The 20444-nt window shown below is 42.0% G+C and overlaps 1 protein-coding gene across 1 annotated transcript in view; it reads right to left on the minus strand.

The window, feature by feature from the left end:
• The window catches only part of Ryr3 (ryanodine receptor 3), a 532014-nt gene that overhangs the window by 25401 nt on the left and 486169 nt on the right, over window positions 1–20444 (minus strand). Inside the window, 14 exon segments of the mRNA XM_051144331.1 lie at window positions 317–398; window positions 2353–2457; window positions 5567–5695; window positions 7392–7480; window positions 8290–8370; window positions 8786–8803; window positions 9053–9126; window positions 12582–12658; window positions 14778–14857; window positions 15010–15109; window positions 16225–16281; window positions 17173–17224; window positions 17374–17480; window positions 19060–19156. Coding sequence (XP_051000288.1) covers window positions 317–398; window positions 2353–2457; window positions 5567–5695; window positions 7392–7480; window positions 8290–8370; window positions 8786–8803; window positions 9053–9126; window positions 12582–12658; window positions 14778–14857; window positions 15010–15109; window positions 16225–16281; window positions 17173–17224; window positions 17374–17480; window positions 19060–19156 — 1148 coding nt within the window.

Raw genomic sequence — 20444 nt, forward strand, 5'->3', positions numbered from 1 at the left:
TGGCTGGCATACACACCGGCAGCCAGATGTGTCGAAAGCAATGGGGAGAGGGAGAGGATAGAGAGGGTCAAAGCTTGGAGGTTTTCCCCAGTTCATTCTGGCTTTCCTATTGGCATCAAATGAGTTGGTTTCAGGCTTTGTCCATCAGACTATGTGCCCCTCGCTCATTTTTTTTTTTCTTTCTGAAAATTTGTAATTCCACCCAATGTCTTAAGACATCAGTGTCCTGCCAGAAGGATAATCTCTGTGATTAGTAAGGTTAGCGCTCAGACCAATTACAGTTGTTCGAATGCCTAGTTATAGCAAACAGCCCAACCTTCCAGGAGGGACAGAAGCATCACCACCATGTCCTGAAGGAGATCCAAGAGTTCCTTCAGCAGCTCGATCTGACTGGAATCCTAGAACAGAAACAGGAGATACCCCTGAGCTATCTGATCCCTCAACAGAGTCCAGGGCAGTGAGCAAGGAGGGCCTGCTCTGGAAAGGTCAGGTGGAGGCTGCATCAAAGGCAGGAATGAGCTCCCTTCTTGCTGTGAGTGAAGGTGCTTTATATCCACTGCCTGGGAGTACAGGGAGCTCATCCACCAGAGATCCATTGCATTCTTCTTGGTCCAGATGCGGCAGACACATCCTCATCCACCAAAGAGCCTTCAGGTACCTTCTCAAGTTTATTCTGTTGTTTTCTATACTGGAGAGCCACCTATTGTGAGCTTCATAGAGATATTGTTGTGATCCAACTAAGGAAACATTAGATTACTGACTAGATTCTCCTTTTCTTCTCCATTAGATCACCCCAGTTATAGTTGGTTGTGATCAGGGTACCACGGAGTCCTTAAAGTAATAGGTAAGCACAGCTACTCCTATGGATGGTTTTGATGTTCTGCTTGGTATTAACTTAAGCAATACAGGTAGAGTATTGTAAAACCAGATTTATGCCACAAACCCTTTGGCATATATAGTACGGTATGTCAAAGAGCTCATCTAAGGGTGAAATTAAAATTAAAAAATGATGCTTGCAAGGATAATCTGAAAGCAATATCTATCTATCTATCTATCTATCTATCTATCTATCTATCTATCATCTATCATCTATCATCTTTTTCGAGACAGGATTTCTCTGTGTAGCCCTGGCTGTGTTGGAACACATTCTGTAGACCAGGCTGGCTTCGAACTCAGAGATCCATCTGCCTCTGTCTCCTGAGTGCTGGTATTACAGGCAGGAGACACCACCAGCTTGAAGTCAACTTTAAAAAAAAAAAATTGTTTTCTGAGTCACACTTCTTTTATCAATTCTCAGTCTCTCTTGGAAAAGGCATAACTCTTTGCCTAGCCATTCAGTTTTCTGAGGAATTTTTCTCTACCTATTGTAGATCACAGCTATATTGAAAACAACAACAACAACAACAACAAAACTAAAAACTGGTACCAGGACAGACTATCGGAGCTGAGAAGAGGCCTCAGAGGTTCTTCCTTCCAACCTGAACATTTTATAGATGATGAAGCCCAAAGCCAGAAGTGGGGAGTAACTTTCCAAACAGTCATTGATGAGGAGGTGGCAGGGTAAGGGCTCACATCTCCAGAGCCTCTCCACCACACTGCCATGGTTGACAAAGACACAGACACATTACTGCCAAATTAGCACTCCCCCCAGAACTCTCTTCCCAAAAGGCCAGAGTCAAAAGGGGAAATATGAAGGGTTAAACAGCACATTCCAAAAGAGAGGAGGCAGGTGTGATAGCCTTGAAAATTCCAAACGTACATCATTGAAATTAACACTGCAAATGTCCCTCTAATCAGCCTGAAACACATCTTGAAGTGTTCCCTTGTGTGTTGCCATGGAGAGAGGCAATCAGCTACTACATATGCTACATTTATTTGCTCATCATAAATGCTCTAAGTGATTCTGATTCATCTTGCCAGAGAGATGGGGAGAAGGAAAGGCAGAGATGGATAAGGAGGGGGAGCAGGAGGGGAGGCATTTGTGGATGTCAGGGACATGCAAGATTTGACAGGTGAGAAAGGTTGGTGTATCATATTCTAAAATGAAGTCAGTGACAAGGAAGCCAGGGGGATTAGCACCAGGGAGCGGGTGTTGAGGCAGTTACAAAATAACAAGTTGATGGGACACAAGGAAGGAAGAAGCTGCATTCATGCAAAAGCCCCTCTGGGGACCCCCCTGAAAGCATTCATTGCTGTTTCCCATTTTGGTCCTCAGTTTTAAGAATGAGACCTAATCTGCTTGGCTTTTGCAGCCTTTGATTGAGCAGCCACATCCACAAGGGGAAGTCCAAAGGGTGAGATTTAAACCGACATTCCACAGCAATGAAATATTAACGGAACAGGCCACAGTACCTGAGAGAGCTTCATCTGCATGTTAGCAAATACGTGGAGGAATCCAACCACTGCATCCCACAGCCTACTGTGAGCCAGGCTCTGCTGGTTCCCGATGCAAGGGCCCTGTAGGGAGGAGACAGCCTGATTCCACAGCACCAGTTACTCATAGGACATTTGACCCAGGGTTAAGTGTGAGAGAGCATGTGGTTGAGAGCAGCACTTTCAAACTCATATATTTCATGGTTTGATATTCTCCCAAGATATTCTTCATTCTTCCCAATTATAGGATATTCTATCTAGGTGGAAAACTGGGGTTTCATAGCCCAGTGATTTTCTTTTAGCTTCTGAATGAAGAATATAGTTAACAAAATAGTTAAATACTATTTATATAGTATCTGAAGGGCATTCTTCTATGCCAGTGGTCCTCAACCTTCCGAAATGATTCTACCCTTTAATACAGTTCCCCATGTTGTAGTGATTGTAGGCCGTAAAATTATTTTCATTGCTACTTCACAATTGTAATTTTGCTAGTGCTATGAATTGTAGTGTAAATATCTGTGTTTTCTGAATGTCTTAGGTGACCCCTGTGAAAGGATCATTTAACCCTGAAAGGGCTCAGAACCCACAGGTTGAGAACTACTGCTCTACCCTCTCGTTACTCATTTCTTTCCCTGAAAGGTCTTCTAAGGAAAAGAAGGGCGCTAGACATAGCATGAAAGCCAGGAGTAATCTACCTATTGTTTTCAAGCAAAAGTGCACATAAGTGCTGCAACCGCTGACTAGTTAGGGTTTAAAGTCTCAGTAATAATCCCTATGATAAACTACTTCTAGGATTTTCTTACTAACTTAAACTTCAGATATAATACCATCTCAAATAGTTTTTCTTTTTTATCAATGCCAAATGTAGTTACCAGTTTGTATTTCCATAATAACAACCTTCCTATTTATGGCCTTCCTTAAGTCTCCTTCATAGTCCTTTTAAAAATTCTTTAATCAATTTCCAAATTTCTCCTTGATAAGAAATATCTCAAAAGGATACACATATTACCTTGAGAATGGACAGGTCTTAGTAGGGGTCCCAAGGGACAGTTGAGAGGAAGAAATGCTGCTTCCTTCCCCAAATCACCCAAGCATGCTTCAGAGTCAGTGTTTATCTATGCCGGGTTTCTGGTCCCCAGCAGCCACTGAGTTCATTTTGGTACAATACATCTATCTATCTTTGATGAGTTTTAATGCAGTTGAACTTTGCTACATTTTTAAGGTAGTACACCAAGTTTTGCACTTATTTTTATGTGAAAATGAAATTTGAATAAGCCAGTTGCCTTGTGATATATATGGACATTGAATGAAAATCCAATTGCCTGCCTGCCTGCCTGCCTCCCTCCCTCCCCTCATGTGTGTGTGTGTGTGTGTGTGTGTGTGTGTGTTGGGGGTTGAACTTGGGGCCTCACACATACCAGGCAGAAATTCTACTATTGAGATATATCTTTAGCCCTTTAAAATTATCTAACTTTGGAGACGGGGTCTTCTTAACGAAGCTGGCCTTGAGTCAGCCTTCTACTCCAGGCAGGTCCTGTACTTGTGATCATCCTGCCTCATCCTTCAGTTAATGTTTTTCACAGAACACGTTTCAACTCCATGATATAAAAAAGAGTCACGTTCTGAGATTTATTCTTGACTTAAAGAATGGGAAGGGAAGGAAATCATGGGACATGATGAGGGGATGAAACAGTTCTCGTTTCTTTCTTCTTCAGTTGTAGCAAACTGATAGAATTGTTGACGTTATTTCTTATGAAGTCTTCCACCACCCTATCTCCATGGCTTTCCCAAAGGACAAATATACATCCTTCTTTATTTATCTGCAGCCTGTATGTCTGTCTGATGACACAAATCCCTGGGGTTTAAAAGAGCTTTCTCTTCCGCTGAACTCTTACATGTGTGTGGTTTCTTTTATTTCTTTGTTGTCTGACTCTGAGTCTCAGGATGTTGTTCAGAGTATCCTCCATCCCATTTCTACGTGTTTGGTGCATGACACAAGTGACTGTTTCAAATCATATTTGATCGTCTCATGTCAAATATTATTCAACATGTACATGCACTTTCAACTGTGCTGTGGGCACTTCCATGGTAGAGACAGTATCTTATATTCTTCCCAGAAAGTACAGAGAGAACACAAGCTAAATGGTTTGTTCAATTAATAAAGGAGCAAATACTTTATTCATGAGTTTTCTAGTTAAGATGAAGTCACAACTCTGCTTCGAAAAAATCTTGTATCCCAGAGGGCTGATATCCAGTTATACCTAAAAATATTCTTTTCTCCTCACAGTAGGCAAACGGTTGTAGGAAATTAATAGAAACTGTTATATAGAGAGAAAGAATACTAGCACATTAAGACATTCACCCAGAGAAATCTACTTAATATTTCCTGACTTGACATCACTTCTTCCATACTAAGAGCTCAAAGATTCTCGATTTTTGTTCTTGTTTATTTGATTTTTGGGACAGAGTCTCACTCTGTTGCCCAGACCAGCTTTACATTCAAGATCATTCTGCCTCAGTCTCCCCAGTCCTGGGATTATAGGCATATGCTGTCATAGGTAAGCTGGATTCTGTTTGTTTGTTTGTTTTTTCCATTTTCATCGCTACTAGGATACTGTTTTATGTCATTGTTCTATAATTGTATCTCCATGATTACTGAACATCAGGTATTGATACATCATTAGATATTTTAGACTGAAGAACTTTACATTGAATACATTTTTTCTTTTGTTGTTCATTGAAAGTTGTAAGTTGAGAAAGGAAAACAGAATGCCTTGTTTTGGTTTGGTTTTTGAGTTGGGGTTTCTCTGTCTAAGAGAGCCCTTGCTATTCTGGAACTTGCTTTGTATACTAGGCTGCCCTCAAATTCACAGAGATCTGTTTGCCTCTGCCTCCCGTGTGCTGGGATCAAAGGCGTGTGCCACCACACCTGGCAGGAAGCACATGTAATGAAACAAATGAAAAGAAAGTGTGACAACACCATGAACTAATCCCAGTGGGGACCATACACTATAGTTTCTCATAGACCATGGGTAGCAGTGGTTCCTTTTTCCAGATAAGAAATAATGTCAGTATTGGAACTGAGTACATAGGCCAATCATTGTGTGCATCCAAGTACTCTTTAAAGAGTATAGAAAATGAAAATGTTAAAAATATCACATTTTCTGTCAACTCTGCACTTATTAGCACCTACCTGGATGTACTCTGTAAGAGAATTAAAAATCTGTTTGGTGACTGCCAGAGCTTTAGAGAAATTGTGTTGTCCAGATTCATCAATGATTTCCTTTCCTGAATAGTACCAATAGAAATCGCTGATGGACTCCTAAAAACAAACAGTAGAGTTTGATTATTTCTCTGACTGAATTCAAGGAAGATAAAGTTAATGGGCAGGAAGAATTCAGAGTAATCCCATATCTCTACACCTCTGCTGTGACAGGAAATGGGTAGTCTGGGAAGATGGACAGAGATAGCTGTCCCTAAGACCTGCCTTTCAGACATATATACTTGTCTACAGGGAAGAACATATAAGGAAGACACACAGCCTTTAGCATCTGGGAGACTATGATGTACAACATTCCAAGTGGACCATGACCACCAGAGATAACAGTGATTATTATCCAAATAACCATAGCAACAGCAAGGAAATAGTAGCTAACACTATAAGCGACAGATGCTGTTCTCAGTAATTTATGTATAGCAAACATCTCAGTTCTCATCAGCACTCTGAGGCAAGTGTCCTACCTATCATATAGATGAGAGAACTAGACCACAGGGAACCTAAGTAGATTACTCTGGTGGTAAAACCAGGAGGAAAAATCCGCTAAAGAACAAAATCAGGCAACTTCTCAACACTAACAATGTGAAAACATACCACATTCTTGCCATAAGCATTTTTCCCCTCATAAAACCATCCCCCCTTTTTGGTTTTTGTTTTGTTTTGTTTTTCAAGACAGGGTTTCTCTGTGTAACAAGCCCTGGCTGTCCTGGAACTCACTCTGTAGACTAGGTGGACCTCAAACTCACAGAGATCTGCCTGCCTCGATGTGCACTCCTGAGTGCTGGGATTACAGATGTGCACTCCGGAGTGCTGGGATTACAGATGTGCACTCCTGAGTGCTGGGATTACAGATGTGCACTCCTGAGTGCTGGGATTACAGATGTGCACCATCACGCCCAGCCAAAACAATCCTTCTTATTCACAGGTTATTTGATCATTCTTTCTTGGCTACTATGGTTGGGTCTTCACTGACAACACTAACATAAGCCAGCATTTTATAACAGATACTTTCATAGTTAAGGGTCCTCTCATTTTGTCTTTGAACGCCTTTTAGGAATTCAAACCTCCCTTAAATATGAGGGTCAGACTATATCGACACTCCCTGACTTATGCAAGTCCAATGCATAAGTTTTCAACTTAACAATGCTGTGAAACTGACAGATTCAGTTGAAATTTTACTTGAAATTCTGAGTATTGTTTTCTTAGCTAACAGTTTATGATATCATGTTCTCTCATAATGCTAGGCAGGAGCCATGAACCGTAGTTATGCAAGGTTAGTCATGCAATCCTAAGAATAAACCACTAAAATGCTACAGTGGGTACATGAAGACAGTGGTTCTCAACCTTCTTAATGCTGCAGCCCTTTAATACACTTCCTCATGTTGTGGCGACCGCCAACCATAAAATTATTTCTACTTCATAACTGTAATTTTGCTACTGTTATGAACCATAATGTAAATATATTTCTGATGATCTTTAGTGACATCTGTGAAAGGGTCATTTGACCCTCCAAAAGGAATCACAACTCACAGGTTGATAGCCACTGCATAGTGTATCATCTCACTAAGCTATAACATGCAGTATCTAGGTGTATAAAATGTGTCTTCAGCTTATGGTTGGTTTACCAAGATATAATTACATTGAGGATCACCTGTATCCTGGGTCTCATACTCTACATAGCCTTTGTTCACTCATGCAACTTTAGGCGAGATGCACCATTGCTTGAGGTCCCCCAGCTCACCTGCAGACGCAGAAGGTAGTCCACGGTGCTGATGATGATGTTCACGGTGGTGGTATTGCCCATCTGAGTCCTCAGGAAGTTCTGAAAGTCTGAGAGCAGCAGTGCTGGGTCAGAAACTAGGCCCATTATACCAAAGGGATCCAGGCATGCCCTCTTAGCTGGGCTTAGAAGTAGCATACTATGTGGCACAAGTCCCACACAGATAATACATTTGGAGCTTTGCAGCTCCTGCTCTGCTCTGAGCGCTGCCGATCTGGTGACAGCTAAAACAAGATGAGACCCAATGGGTGATATGAAAGGGCTGGTGACTCTGGGAGTGATTTAGCTTTGGTGACACTAAACAATAGTAGCCATAAGTCTAATGGTCACTTTATATCGCCTCTTTTATTAAGTACCTGATGAATTTAATTCCTTGGATAGTGTGGTGGCTTGAGTGAGAATGATCCCTAGAGAATGACTCATATGTTTGGATGCCTGTTGACCAGTTAGTGAACTGTTTGGGAAGGATCGGAGGGCGTGACCTTGTTGGAGGAAGTGTTGTTTTGTTGAAGGAGGTGTGTATGTAGGAGTGGGCATTGAAGTTTAAAAAGCCCATGCCAGGCCCAGTCTCACTCTCTCTCTCTGCCTGCTGCCTGTGGATCAGGATGTAAAACTCTCAGCTACTGCTCCAGCACTATGCCCGTTTGCTTACCGCCATGATGATCATGGACTAACCCTCTAAAACTTTAAGCAAGTCCCAAAAAAAGAGTTGCCTTGGTCATGGTGTCTCTTTGCAGCAACAGAACAGTAACTAACTAGTAGAAAGCAACTAGTTGAGTCAAGAGGAGTCCACTGAACTGAAGGACGAGTGTGCATATAAATGCCGTTTTCCCTTGACAACTCAGTTATTTCCACTCACCACTGTTATGTCCTTCACAAAGCAACTGTAGGAATCTAAAGAGATCTTGTGTGAATTCATCATTCTGGAGCACCTTTTCACCTTCAAAACATAATATGCACATCAGCATTTGCGTGGCTTCTCAACAAGTTACACCTTCTAATGCAAATGAAGCCCAAAATGACAAAATGGTTCAGAAATGGACCTTTGGACTAACGTTGATAAATCGAATTAATTGGGAGCCAAGGCTACAGAGTACAACAGTCCAAACAGTAAACTGTTTAGCCCCAAGGCACATCTGTAATGAGGACAACTAGGACAACAGCAGCAGTGGCTCACGGCCCATAGCAACCCATGCTTTACAGATGGAAGGCACTTCTTTAATTAGACATCAACTGCTGGGTTAAACTTGACATGCAACCACCCAACCTAAGCTGTGCCTGTACCAAGGCAATTAAATCCACTCTGTTGGGATTTGCATACATGGTAGGGTCTCAGGGCAGAGACTCACACTTACCACGCTCACGAACAATGACTGGTGATAAGAGGAAAAAGAGAAAATACAAAGTAAGAAACCCATAAGTACTGTAAGAGACATTCTTCAATTACTGCTAGCTCTATGAACACATCCAGCCTGGATGCTGGCCTTAGCAAAGCTAAGAGATGTGTTGCTCAAATGCAGCAAGTCTTTGCAGACAAAGACATTCTATGCAAAGGCTCTGATCAGCAAGAGCTGAGATTTCAATCAGGAAGAGGATGACCTTGGCATTCATTAGCTACTTACGTGTCCCTTCTTCTGTAACCATGCCCAGGCCTTCAGCTTTATTCTGCCTCTCAAATGCATTCAAATCAAGGACACTTTTAATCAAAAGAAAACAAGGTTCAGGGCTAAACAGTTATGCTGGGAAAATGGATTTTTAATGTCAATGCATGTACTAAGAATATTTTGTCTCATTATCATAAATGGACCAACATAACAGCATGGGTAAAAGCCTGGAGGTCTTTTGGGTTTGTAGATGTGATAGTTCAGAGACCTTCTCATATGTGCAGAGTGGTGGAGATCATTGTTCAGTTTGAATCTTTTTTTTTAATGGATGAAGACCTGGCAAGCCTTCCCAAATCAGGAAGAGATGAGTTCTTTCTGAGTTTTCTTAAACTACACTCAATGCTCACCTTTAGCTACTTTCTCTCGAGATCACAATGAGAGAACTAGACACACTGAAGACTTCAGAGACCACACCCTTTTATGGTTCCCACTTTGTTCCAAAGCCAGTAGCAGCTATGATTAAGGCTTCTGTGCAGTGGTGCTCCTTGGTGCTCCTAAACTCATGAAAGGTTGGCATTTGCTTTTGTCCCCTTGCCCCTCTAGCTTCCTGGCTAAGTTTGGTTGAGGCAGGAAACTCCAGTACCACCCAGGCTGGCGTGAGATCACTATGGAATCAGATTACTTTCAGGGAAAGATTCTTGTGTTTTTCTAACAGTTTAGTTCCTTCTCTGATCTGAAAAATGCCTAGAGCATAAAGTTTTATAAAGGCATTTATTGCTCTTAGTGAAATGTACAGCTGAGCCTGTGAAGACTCTAAATATTAATTCTGTTTGTGTTCAGAGGAGATGGCTCTAAGATTAGAAAGACATTGACATTCTTTTTCTTTCTTTTTATGGAGTCATGACTTGGTAATTATAAACAGAAAACAGTGACATTTTTACTTCTACCTTTGTTGTTTTTGTTTTTTTTTAATAAAAATATTTATTTTTGTGTATGAACATTTAGCCTCTATGTATGTTTATATACCATATACATGCCCAGTGCCCATGGAAGTCGGAAGAGTATACTGGATCCTCTGCAACTGGAGTTATAGATAGGTGTGAGCCACCATGTATGTCCTCTGCAAAAGTTGCAAGGGCTCTTATCCCTCCCTTCTGACATCTCTCCAAGCCATAGCTTTGTTGTTTTTCCTATCCCAGATTGTGCTATATTTTAAAAAGTCTGTTAAAAACCCCAAATTACTCTGTTATTATGTTATTTGGATTTTACTGCACTGGGGGTAGGGCAGTGGGGGGAGTGAACCTAGGAAAGGATGTTTGGACCTTGTTGTTTTTAGGTGGAGGAGTTTATTAAATGAGCATGGGGAGAGAAGGAAAGGGGGCTTTAGGGGTACCCCAGAGAGAGACAGAGACAGAGACAGAGGAAGAGAGAGGAGGAGGGAGAGGTAAGAGATAAAAAGAGGGAAGAGAGGCCTGAGAGAGGTGAGAGAGGTGAGAGGAGGAGAGGTGAGAGAGGGAGCCACAAGGAGGGTTTGGCCTTTTATCATCTTGAGCAGCGACATGCCCAGTGGGAAGCAGGCAGTGACATCACAGGCAAGCAGACGGAAGCAGGATCCTAACATTCCTTCCTTCTCCTATAATTAAAAAAATGGGGATTGTTTTTCATATAAGCTAAGTTAAGGAATATAAATGTAGGTAAGGAGGAAAGAGAGAGAGAAAAGCAATAGCAATAAAATATTTACATTGTATAGTGAAGGGGAAGGGAAAGTTCTGTCCTGAAAGTTCAGAGTAGAGGGCAGGCTATGTCATCCACGTCCTGATGCAGATAGGGACCAAGGAGTATTAGGAGAACCTGGCACTGTTTGTCCTGAGTCTGGAGCACACCATTTCAGCCTTTTGTAAATGGATAAGGGGTGAAATAATCAATGTCTTTCACTGCTTCCTGCTGACAGTAGAGCACAGTGACAGGGGCTTGGAAAGCTTTGATTTTGAATTGTTGGCATACATTTCCAAGTCTCACTTTTATCCCTAAACATCCATGTGGAATGTTTTAATTTTCCTACTGCTTAACTATTTTACAAATACATATTATTTGTAAAATAAGCAAACCCATTAATGTGTCTTAAAACTTCTGTGAGAAGTCATCTGGCAATTAACTGTATGTAACTTGTCCCTCTGTGCTTCATTATAAAAGGATTATAAACAAGTTTAGCAGTTTCAAGTGCGGTAGGGACTGAGAGAACTCTTAGAGACCTAGCAGAGATTTCATGAGCAATGTAGAACTCAGTTGTCTTGATTTTTCCATCCCTGAGTCCACAGGTGCTATTCTATTCTTCCTCAAGGAGTCAGGCTTGTTACTATTACATTCTCTTTTCCTGAGAGAAACAATAAACTAATAGACTGTTAATGCAAAAAAATTATAGAGCAAGAACAAGGGATTATGCTGCAGCTCAGATAGTACCCTTGTTGCCTCAAGGTACAATATTTACCCAATAAAATAAGGTTGGTAAGATTATGAAGTCTACTGAAAGGGCATTCATCCTCCATGTTTTCCAACAGTAGACAGCATGCTCTATCTTACGTCTTGATACTCAGAGGCAAATGAGCTACGTAATTGCAACTTTGGTTTTATTTAGAATGAATTTCAAATAATTCACAACACATAGAAAGTTTAGAGAAGGGCACTTTTTCTTAGAAAGTATGTTGGGTCATTTTAAAAATGAGCTAGTGTGGTGGCTTTATGGTTTTTGGATATTTATTCAAAAGTGGGTTCAACCATGATGGGTAGCTTATACGAATTGGTAAGATCAACTGGTAATTCAATACTTTACTTTTTAGTCTGTATCAAAATTTTGTTCCCACCCCAGGATGGACCTTTGTCAAAATAGATGTCTCAAAATATATGCTTACAAATACTCATTCAACTCGAAGGAGTGTTAGAGGAAAAGAGGAAAAAGAAGTGTTAGAGGAAAAGATTACCCATTGTCTCATGGGTCTAAAGAAAACAGCCTTCAGTTAGAGGGAGGCATTTCCCCTCTTTGCTGTTATTTATTTGGTCTCACGTTGGGGGGTATTCATGTTTTAGGAAAAACTTATGGTATATCTTGAGCACAGGAAATAGCCTAACATAAGGAAGGGATGGGGGGAGGGAATGAGTGAGGGAAGAAAAGAGGGAGAGAGAAATGGAGGGAAGGAAGAAGTGAGGAGGGGAGGAAAAAAGAAGGGAGGGGAAGGAAGGAAAAAGGAAGGGAGAAGAAGAGGAAGGGGAGGGAGGGAGAGGAAGGGGAAGGGGGGGGGAGGACAGGACTGATAGACCGCAGCACTGGAAAGGATGCTTGTGGCTAAAGAAGATTTCTTTTCTTAATGTTCCTTGAATGTAATCTTGAAGGCTAGGGAACAATACCTACTCTCCTGGGTTTTAAGGGAGGTGGCCGTGGAATCTTCCCAACAATTCCATGGTAAGCTAGCTGATTTCGTGTACTTCCTTCTGACCCCCTTTCTCTGGAATTGTGACGTTTTAAGAATGCTGAGTGTTTCCCCATATTTACCTGCAAGACTGCATAAGACCAGAAAGACTTTGAAAGAATCCAGCATCTTTTTTCTCCTTTAAGTAATCCAGCATTTTCTGCAAAGGAGACACAGTTTAGAGTTAAGCAATAAAAACTGTCACAACTGATGATCTTCCAAATTCCGATAGCGAGATGGCAAATCCCCTGCTACAGAAGCATACAAAAGCAGACTCCAGGCCACATATCAGAATTACTGGTGTGGTTAAGAAAATATAACCTCTACACCCAAGGCTCAGGGAACATCCCAAAAGAGGCCAAAAGATTGTAAGAGCAAGAGGACCAGGATGTCAGCTCAGAGATTGTCTTCTCTATAGTCCAGGGAAGCTCCAGCCATGACATCTCAGCAATAGGTTGTCTAAACAAGGCCTGATCAATAACACTACTGATGTCTTGCCAATCTGCTTTGGGGGAGTCTCAGAAGGTCCCATTCCTAGATGAAGCCCTATAGGTAACTAATGACTACAGGCAATTGATGAGGGAGTATCAATCTTCCCCAAGGATGAATCTCTGGGTAGGTTATCCAATACTGACTGGTCAGCCCTAAAACTATTCATTTGAGCAACACGAAGTGGACTCAGCAGGTTGTATTTATAAGCTCATATGAATACATTTATGTAACAATAATAATGAAAGGAAAGACATACATGAGTCAAGCCATCTACTTGAGGAGTGAGATTTTACTGTATAAAGGCTCATTATTTTTGCTATTTCAGCACAGTGTAGTAGACTTTTGACATTTGTGGGTTTATTGTTTAAAGTCTTTTCTATGTGGAATAGGTGTCAGGATAGTGACATTGCACTGTTTGATGTTGCTGAGGTATACTCTCAATTGCTCGTTCTATGAGTTGTTTACAGGAACAAGAGCTTAGGCCAGTAACAGGCCTGGCTGAAAGCACAGACATTTTTACTTTGCTCTCTGTGGTCTGTTATTAGGATGGAGGAATTTGTGTAACATAAAATATTTGTTTATTTAAAAGAAGACCTTGCTTCTAGTTCGCTGATATGTGGTCATGAAGAAAGAAGAAAGTAAAGTCATCAGGAAAAAAATGACACCTCCTAATGAGAAATTTGCTTGCGAAGATTTAAAGACTATGAAAATGTCATATGTAAGGTGGTTTTGGATTCAGGGGCTCTCAAAGGCTCCGGGTTATACTTATGAATATTAAAGTTCTGTTTGAACTTCATGTTCTTTTGCACAGAGATGCTTCGGGTCAAAGTGGTTCTCTCAACCTTCCTAATGCTGTGATCCTCAACCATAAAATTATTTTCATTGCCACTGGTATGTACTGTAATGTAAGTGTCTGATGTGTGACCCCTCTGGGGGTCTCGAACCACCACAGGTATCAGAACCCTCTGCGGGGTCTCGAACTACCACAGGTTGAGAGCCGCTGCCTCAAGGGATAATCACGCATGTCTCACCTTCTGCAACTAGCTGCAGTTCAGACACTGAATGAGCAGCAGCTATCCATACTGACTGTCTCATTTTATCCTCGCTGGAATGTAAGCTTTGATATAGAAGGTTTTGGTACTTCACTTTGTAGTCTGAGAAACTGAATATTTGAGCTAAGCAAGTGCTTTGCCACTGAGCTGCATCTCCAACCCTTGCCATGAGCTCAAAATCCCCCTCAGCCTGAGCTTCTCACATAATTTATTTGCATTGCTCACTGTAAATGACTTCAGCTTTTACTGCAGAGCGAGACATTGTCAGCAATCAGTAAACAACTGTTTAATGATTAAGGAATAAGTGAATGAATAGCGGGTAGTGAATTAGTCCTGTGGTTCCTCATGGTCAAGCAGCTCACAGGCTAAAGGGATGAAATAAACACCAGAGGCCACAGAAACAGCCTCTGAGTATTTACAGTTCTGCAAGAACGCTGAGGGAAAAATGCAATGTTTTGCTCCTTTAATTCCAGATTTAAAAACAAACAAACAAACAAACAAAAACCAACCACCTCTTTATTAAGTACACACTTGCATGCAGACTCCTGTCTATTTTTTTCCCCTGTGTTCCCAGCTACTCTGACATAATTGGCCACTAAGGAAAAACACCAGCCAAGCAACTGTGGGTAGCCCTCCTGGAGCAAATTAAGCCTCATCAGTGAGAACTGTCAAATAAAAGTGGCCCAGGAACGCGTTACCATCCCCCTACGCTCCCCTCCCCCCATGCCACATTACCTGTTGCACACCAGCATTGCCTCCATTCAGAATAGCAATCCCTAGCTTCAGCGTCTCAACCACCATGGGGCTCATCTCACCTGCCAGGGGGCGAAGATTCGATTGAATCAATGGAAAGGGGGGAAATTATATACCTACTGGGCTTTTTCGAAGCTCGCTAATGTGACTTCAGGTCACAGTGCGCTAGCTCTCTAGTAGTCTCTTAGGGTCTACCTAGAAACGGGGACATCACCTTTGCTGGCACTTATCATCTGAAGGACCATCTCTGCGGCCCCGCGCTCGTGTAGCCGTGCTTGCTGATAAAGTGTTTTCTGCTTCTCCATTTCCTTCTCCTAGGACAAGAAGTCATATAGAAAGATTTGCTCTCAGCCCCTGCAGTATACTCATTCCTACCTTCTGTCCATGTTCCCCTTGGTAAATACAATGTGGTAAAGCAAGCCAAGAGCGAACCTTTAGAACCCTAGGAATGGCAACACATGTAATTTTGGATAAAGCCAACCTCTAAATTTTATTTCCAGACACAATATAGCTTCCCCAAAGGATCTACTGATAATTACTCTCTCTTTAAAGATTGGTTTTCTACTCTTTACGCCAATAGGTGACATGGCATTTCTGCCTTTGATATTATAAAGAAACCTATGAATATTATTTTTTAATAGTGAAGAGCAGAAAAAGGAGATTTAATTAATGTGGCCACATTGAGAAGAGGAGCAGAAAGAGCCAGTGAACCCTCTCAGTCTTAGTGTTCAGGGTCCTAGCGTGAGGATGAGGTTTACACACCTAACTAAGCCTTGCAGGTCACAGTCTGGACAGTCCATCACTACTGTCTCAGCTAGTCTAGGCTCTCCTGAATGGCCATCTGATGACCTCTAAGCTTTCTCCTGGAGACAAGTTCCTCCTTGGCTGCCTCCTAGGCATGTCCAGGATGAGATTCCCGAAAGCCAAGATTTAAATCGGCTTCAAACACATTATGCCACGGCCAGTTACCAGAACTATAATTCCCTGCATTCACTTTTATTATATTTTTGAGTGCTTTGCCTAGCAAAGAACACAGGAACCTAAAATTGTGCAATTTAAGGAGTTCTGGGCTTCTGTACTACCTTGAAATAAATGCTACTATCAACTTGTATTTTTAGTCCTAGTATAGATCATCCCAATGTCCTTGAGTTTTCATTTTTGGTTGTTTAAATTTCTCCTTCTATTGTTTTGCTACCACAATATATGGGAAGTAGAACATTTCCCATCAGAACCAATCTAGTTGGGAGTGGACACTGTGGATGAGCAGGTTGCCTGATGCTTGTCAGTCACACAGGCAGATAGCAGAGCCATGGCCAGACTTGCTGATACATCAGTACTATGAGACTCATATGCAAATAGTGGTCACCATTCGGAAGTTCCAGCCTATAGGCCAGCAAGGACTCTGGTTCTAATCTTTATGAAAACTCACTTCAAATGTTTTTTCCTTGTCTTCCTCTTCTTCTTCATCCTCACCATTCTGACAGCTCTAGGTTCCATGGAGCAGAAAAAGGAGGAGACAGAAACCCATGTTATAGTTTGGTCTCATGAGCACAGCTCTTCTACAATATTTCACAAGGGCAGGGGACAGGCTATCATTTGTAGACCCCTCCAGATCTCAGAACCTTGTAAAACTAGGAACATTTGGATCATGGCACACACAGTAACATTCTACTTAAGTGCCATTTCTGCAGTTACTAAGGGGTTAAGGAACAAGATAGAACACAGAGCTCACATAGCCAACAGTGACCTGTTTTGAGTACTGATATGAACTCCCTTCTCTGGAAAAGTTCTGACGTAAATGAGAAGCAAGGAATGCAAGGAGTAGTCCCTGATGAGACAGTTATGAGGGCCATGGTAGTAAGACTGGGCTACCTAGGATGCAAACCTTAAATTGTCTCTTTGTATTGTGGCTGTAAGTTCCTGTTTGCCAACATCCATCTCTCCCTGAATGTTTTTCTGTTTGATACAGTTTCCTTGTGTATATTCAGCATTCCAGAGTTTGTGAAATGTCTGGGTGGCATTCCTCTACTTACTGTGGCTCCTTCTAGGACACTAGAACCTTTTTCTAGTGTCCAGCCTCTTTCCTTTGTCTGCACATGGATTGAAGTATGGGAGCATTCCTGATCACTGAAGATGAAGAGTCTGTGTTCCTAGGCCCCATGTAGCCAGTCTTAGAGCTGGCCCATGAATCCAGCCCCAGCAGCCACTATTTCTACAAAGTCTCAAGGGGTCACCCTTATGGTGCATCAATTGTGTGATGCCTAGAACCTGTGATGTGACCAATCACCAGCCCTCTTGCTCACATGACAATTTTACATGCCCACAGAGGTCTTAGAGAGAGACAGATTGCGACAAAGTGCTGAAAACCCAGGTGTACCTTGGCCATCATGCTGGAATAGGAGGTGTACAAAGGGTCGTCTTCCAATTTGCTGGAAATAATGGAGGAAATATTTAGCAGGGTAGGCTGTGAACAGTTTTGAATTTCTCAGTTTTGAAATTCTTTCCACTTTCTGCTGACCACAAGAGGGGCAGATATGACTGAGCATTGGCCCTGGCTTATAGGGAGAGTGATGCTTACCTTCTCTCTGTGAGCGCATTGCGGCTAAAATACAGAATGATCTGGTGAAGTGGGTCAGGTTGCTTTTCTGCCTCTTCCTCTTCCTCCTCTTCAACCCTGGGTGATTTCTACACAGAGTAACACAGACAGAGTTTAGGTGCAGAATCCAGCACACACCACACAACCGCATGCGGATGAAGAGAAGGCAAAGCGCAGGCACGGAGGGCATCAGAAGAGGCCGGAGACAGGAAACACTTTACCAGATGCATATTTCAGGGCAAGAGTCCTAAGGATGCAAGGTTGGGATAGACATATAGATTTCCCTCAGCCAGTCAAAGACACATTCCAATTTTAAATTAAAAGAAATGAAAGAGAGCAAATGGCTGACCACAGGACAGGAGCTACAGACTCCAATCAGCAGATTTCCCATGCAAGCTGTGGGCACCCCAGTTCAGGAGGGAAATCTTGCTGTCACTTTTGAAACTGAGTCCCTCTAGACAATATATATGGAATTTCTTCTAGAGGGCAGGCTAGAGACAGAGGTGAGGAAAAGTCACAAATCTTGGGGCTGTGTGGGGGTCCAGTTGTATTATTCTAGACCTAACAAATTAAAGATATGTCTCTTTGTTTTAGCTTCACACTATATTCTAAAATTTGCATAGTTGTAAAAAGCTGCTTTCTAGGAGTGATGAGACTTGCTCTCCTCTTCTTAAGTCACTTCTCTGTTTTTATAGAAAGGGAACAAGCAACTGATGTTAGTGGCAACAGTAAAATTTTCTGGCAGAGGCCAAGTCAGTAGGGTGGGTGGTAGTTGGTGAATTGGTGAGAACTACACAGGCTGTGCGATTGCTTCAGCAGTAGAGAGCTAAGATGCTGCTCACTGCCAGCTTCCCACTAATTAGGAAAACAAAGACAAGGCCTTTCTCACCAACAGGAGTATGTGGGGGGAAAGTAAGGTGCATAAAAACAAAGGGAAAGAAAATGAGGAAGAGAGGTTTAAGAAAAAAAAAAAAAAGAAAGTAGGAGGGGACACAGACACAGGAAGGTAGGGAAAGACAGAAAGAGAAAGACAGAAAAGAATGAATGAGAAACAGTACAAGGTTAGTACAGAGAGCAAATGAGAAGAAAAAATGAGAAACTGGAGTGGTTAGGAGAAAAGAGAAGTACACACTGGCCAGAGAACAGAAGGGGAGCTCCCCCCAGACAGGAAGAGGCCATTCTTTTGGGTTCTACTTCAAGGGGTTTCAGAGTATGAAGTCTGTTAGAGACAGTGCATGTCAGATTTTTGAAGGACCAGCACAGAAACGAGAGGTACAGGAAAGAGGGTTATATAGATGGGTCTTCTCCAAAGCAGAGCTATTATTCTGGACGTGGGGTCCTAGCAGGAGGTAAACAGGACAGGGGGACCTCCTGCAACCAATGGTGCTCAAAACTTAACTTGGCATGAACTCCCCAAGACATGTTAGTTGATAATGATGGTAGAGACAGGCACGAGGATATTATCAGCACCTCTAATTGAAATGTCATCCTCTGGCTCTTAGGACCATTGGCAGCATTGCCCTGAGAATTTACACAGTTAGTGCTTTTCAAATTGATACACCACACGCATTCTCTGTCAATGCCTGACGCTCACAATGTACACAAGCCCAAACACAAAAATCAAACCCATTTACACCCATATCTGCTTCCAGTTCATTCAGTACTTACAGCCAGGTCCTGTACTAGTTTCTCTTCAAAGGAATACGCCTCTGTTTCTATCCAAAATCTCTGATAGCCATGGAGGAAGAGGTTAATAGAGCGGTGCCTGAGTGGAAGGGGTGAGAGGGGAGTCAAGACAGTCTCTGGGACTCGTTATTTTAGTTTGGGTGGTTAGTGGTTAGTAAGCAGGACAGACTTTTTGTACAATTCTCATCTTCTGATTGGTCAGGCCAGTCAGTAACTCATACTGTACCCTATAACTAGGTAATTCATAAATACAGGAATAGCTGCTGGGTACCACAGCCACAGCAAGAGACAGCATCCCCATTTAGTTTTACTGGGTCTTCATCACATTGCTATTCTAGTGAGAAATATCTAATAGATCAAGCTGGAAAAGATTTGCTTCCGATGGCAGTTTAGTCATTTGTTTAGATGGGTCATCTGTCCAGAGAATACAATTCAAATCATGTTGTAGTTTAGTGTCAGACAAAATACATCTTTAATTGCAGCTCCCACCTCCCCATACCCCAGGAACACCTCTGTAAGAGGATCCAACATTTACTTAGGAAGGCAAGACCTGGGCATGCTATACCATGGGCATGCCTCCTGCGTGCCTCTGAGATCCTGGCTATGCTCATGCCACGCCCTGTCATCCAGGATTGACTTCTCGGAAAGTCAGCCACAGAAGCACAGCTAAATGTGAAAGTAGTGTCAAGATAGGATGCAGATGAAGAAAAAAGACAAGAATGGCCATTAAATGCTTTGGTAGAATCAAAACCTTGCTGTCTCCCATTAAAGTCTGACCAATCAGAATTTTACTTTAAAAAGAAGTTGTACAAACGTGTATTCTTATGGCACCATTAAGTCATGGCCAAGAACAGAGGCATATGCAAAGAATGAACTTGCGTCCTTCAGGTTACGTTACCATTAAAATGGGTATTAGTCTGTCATACTGAGTTTTTTCATTAACCTTTTCCAGCCAAACACGTTGAAAGGTGATCAGGAAGAAATTGTTAATTTTGTGTCTGAAGAAAAGCATACAGGTTTTTCTTTTAAATACCAACACCAGATAAACAATGTCTCTCTAACCAGATAAACCCCTTTTGTCCTTTAGTCTGGAAGATTCCCTGGAGCTGAGGCCATCACAAGGGAGAAAAGAGGAGCTTCTTTCCCTGTCACTTCCTCTATGAGCTTATTGCTATGAAATCAACTCATTGTCCTGCATGCTAGAGAGCACCCCATCCCTAGCCCCTGCTGCTGCTGCCAGTGACTGTTCTAGAGCAGCTGGCTTAAGGACAGCAAGCCTCCTTACAGGATTCTCTTGAACATATTCTGCCATATACAGGTATATGTAGGCATGCTGAAGGAGCACCCACATAGGAGGGATGGTACCA

The sequence above is a fragment of the Acomys russatus genome, chromosome 4 (assembly GCF_903995435.1).
Source record: "Acomys russatus chromosome 4, mAcoRus1.1, whole genome shotgun sequence".
Taxonomy (NCBI): Eukaryota; Metazoa; Chordata; class Mammalia; order Rodentia; family Muridae; genus Acomys; species Acomys russatus.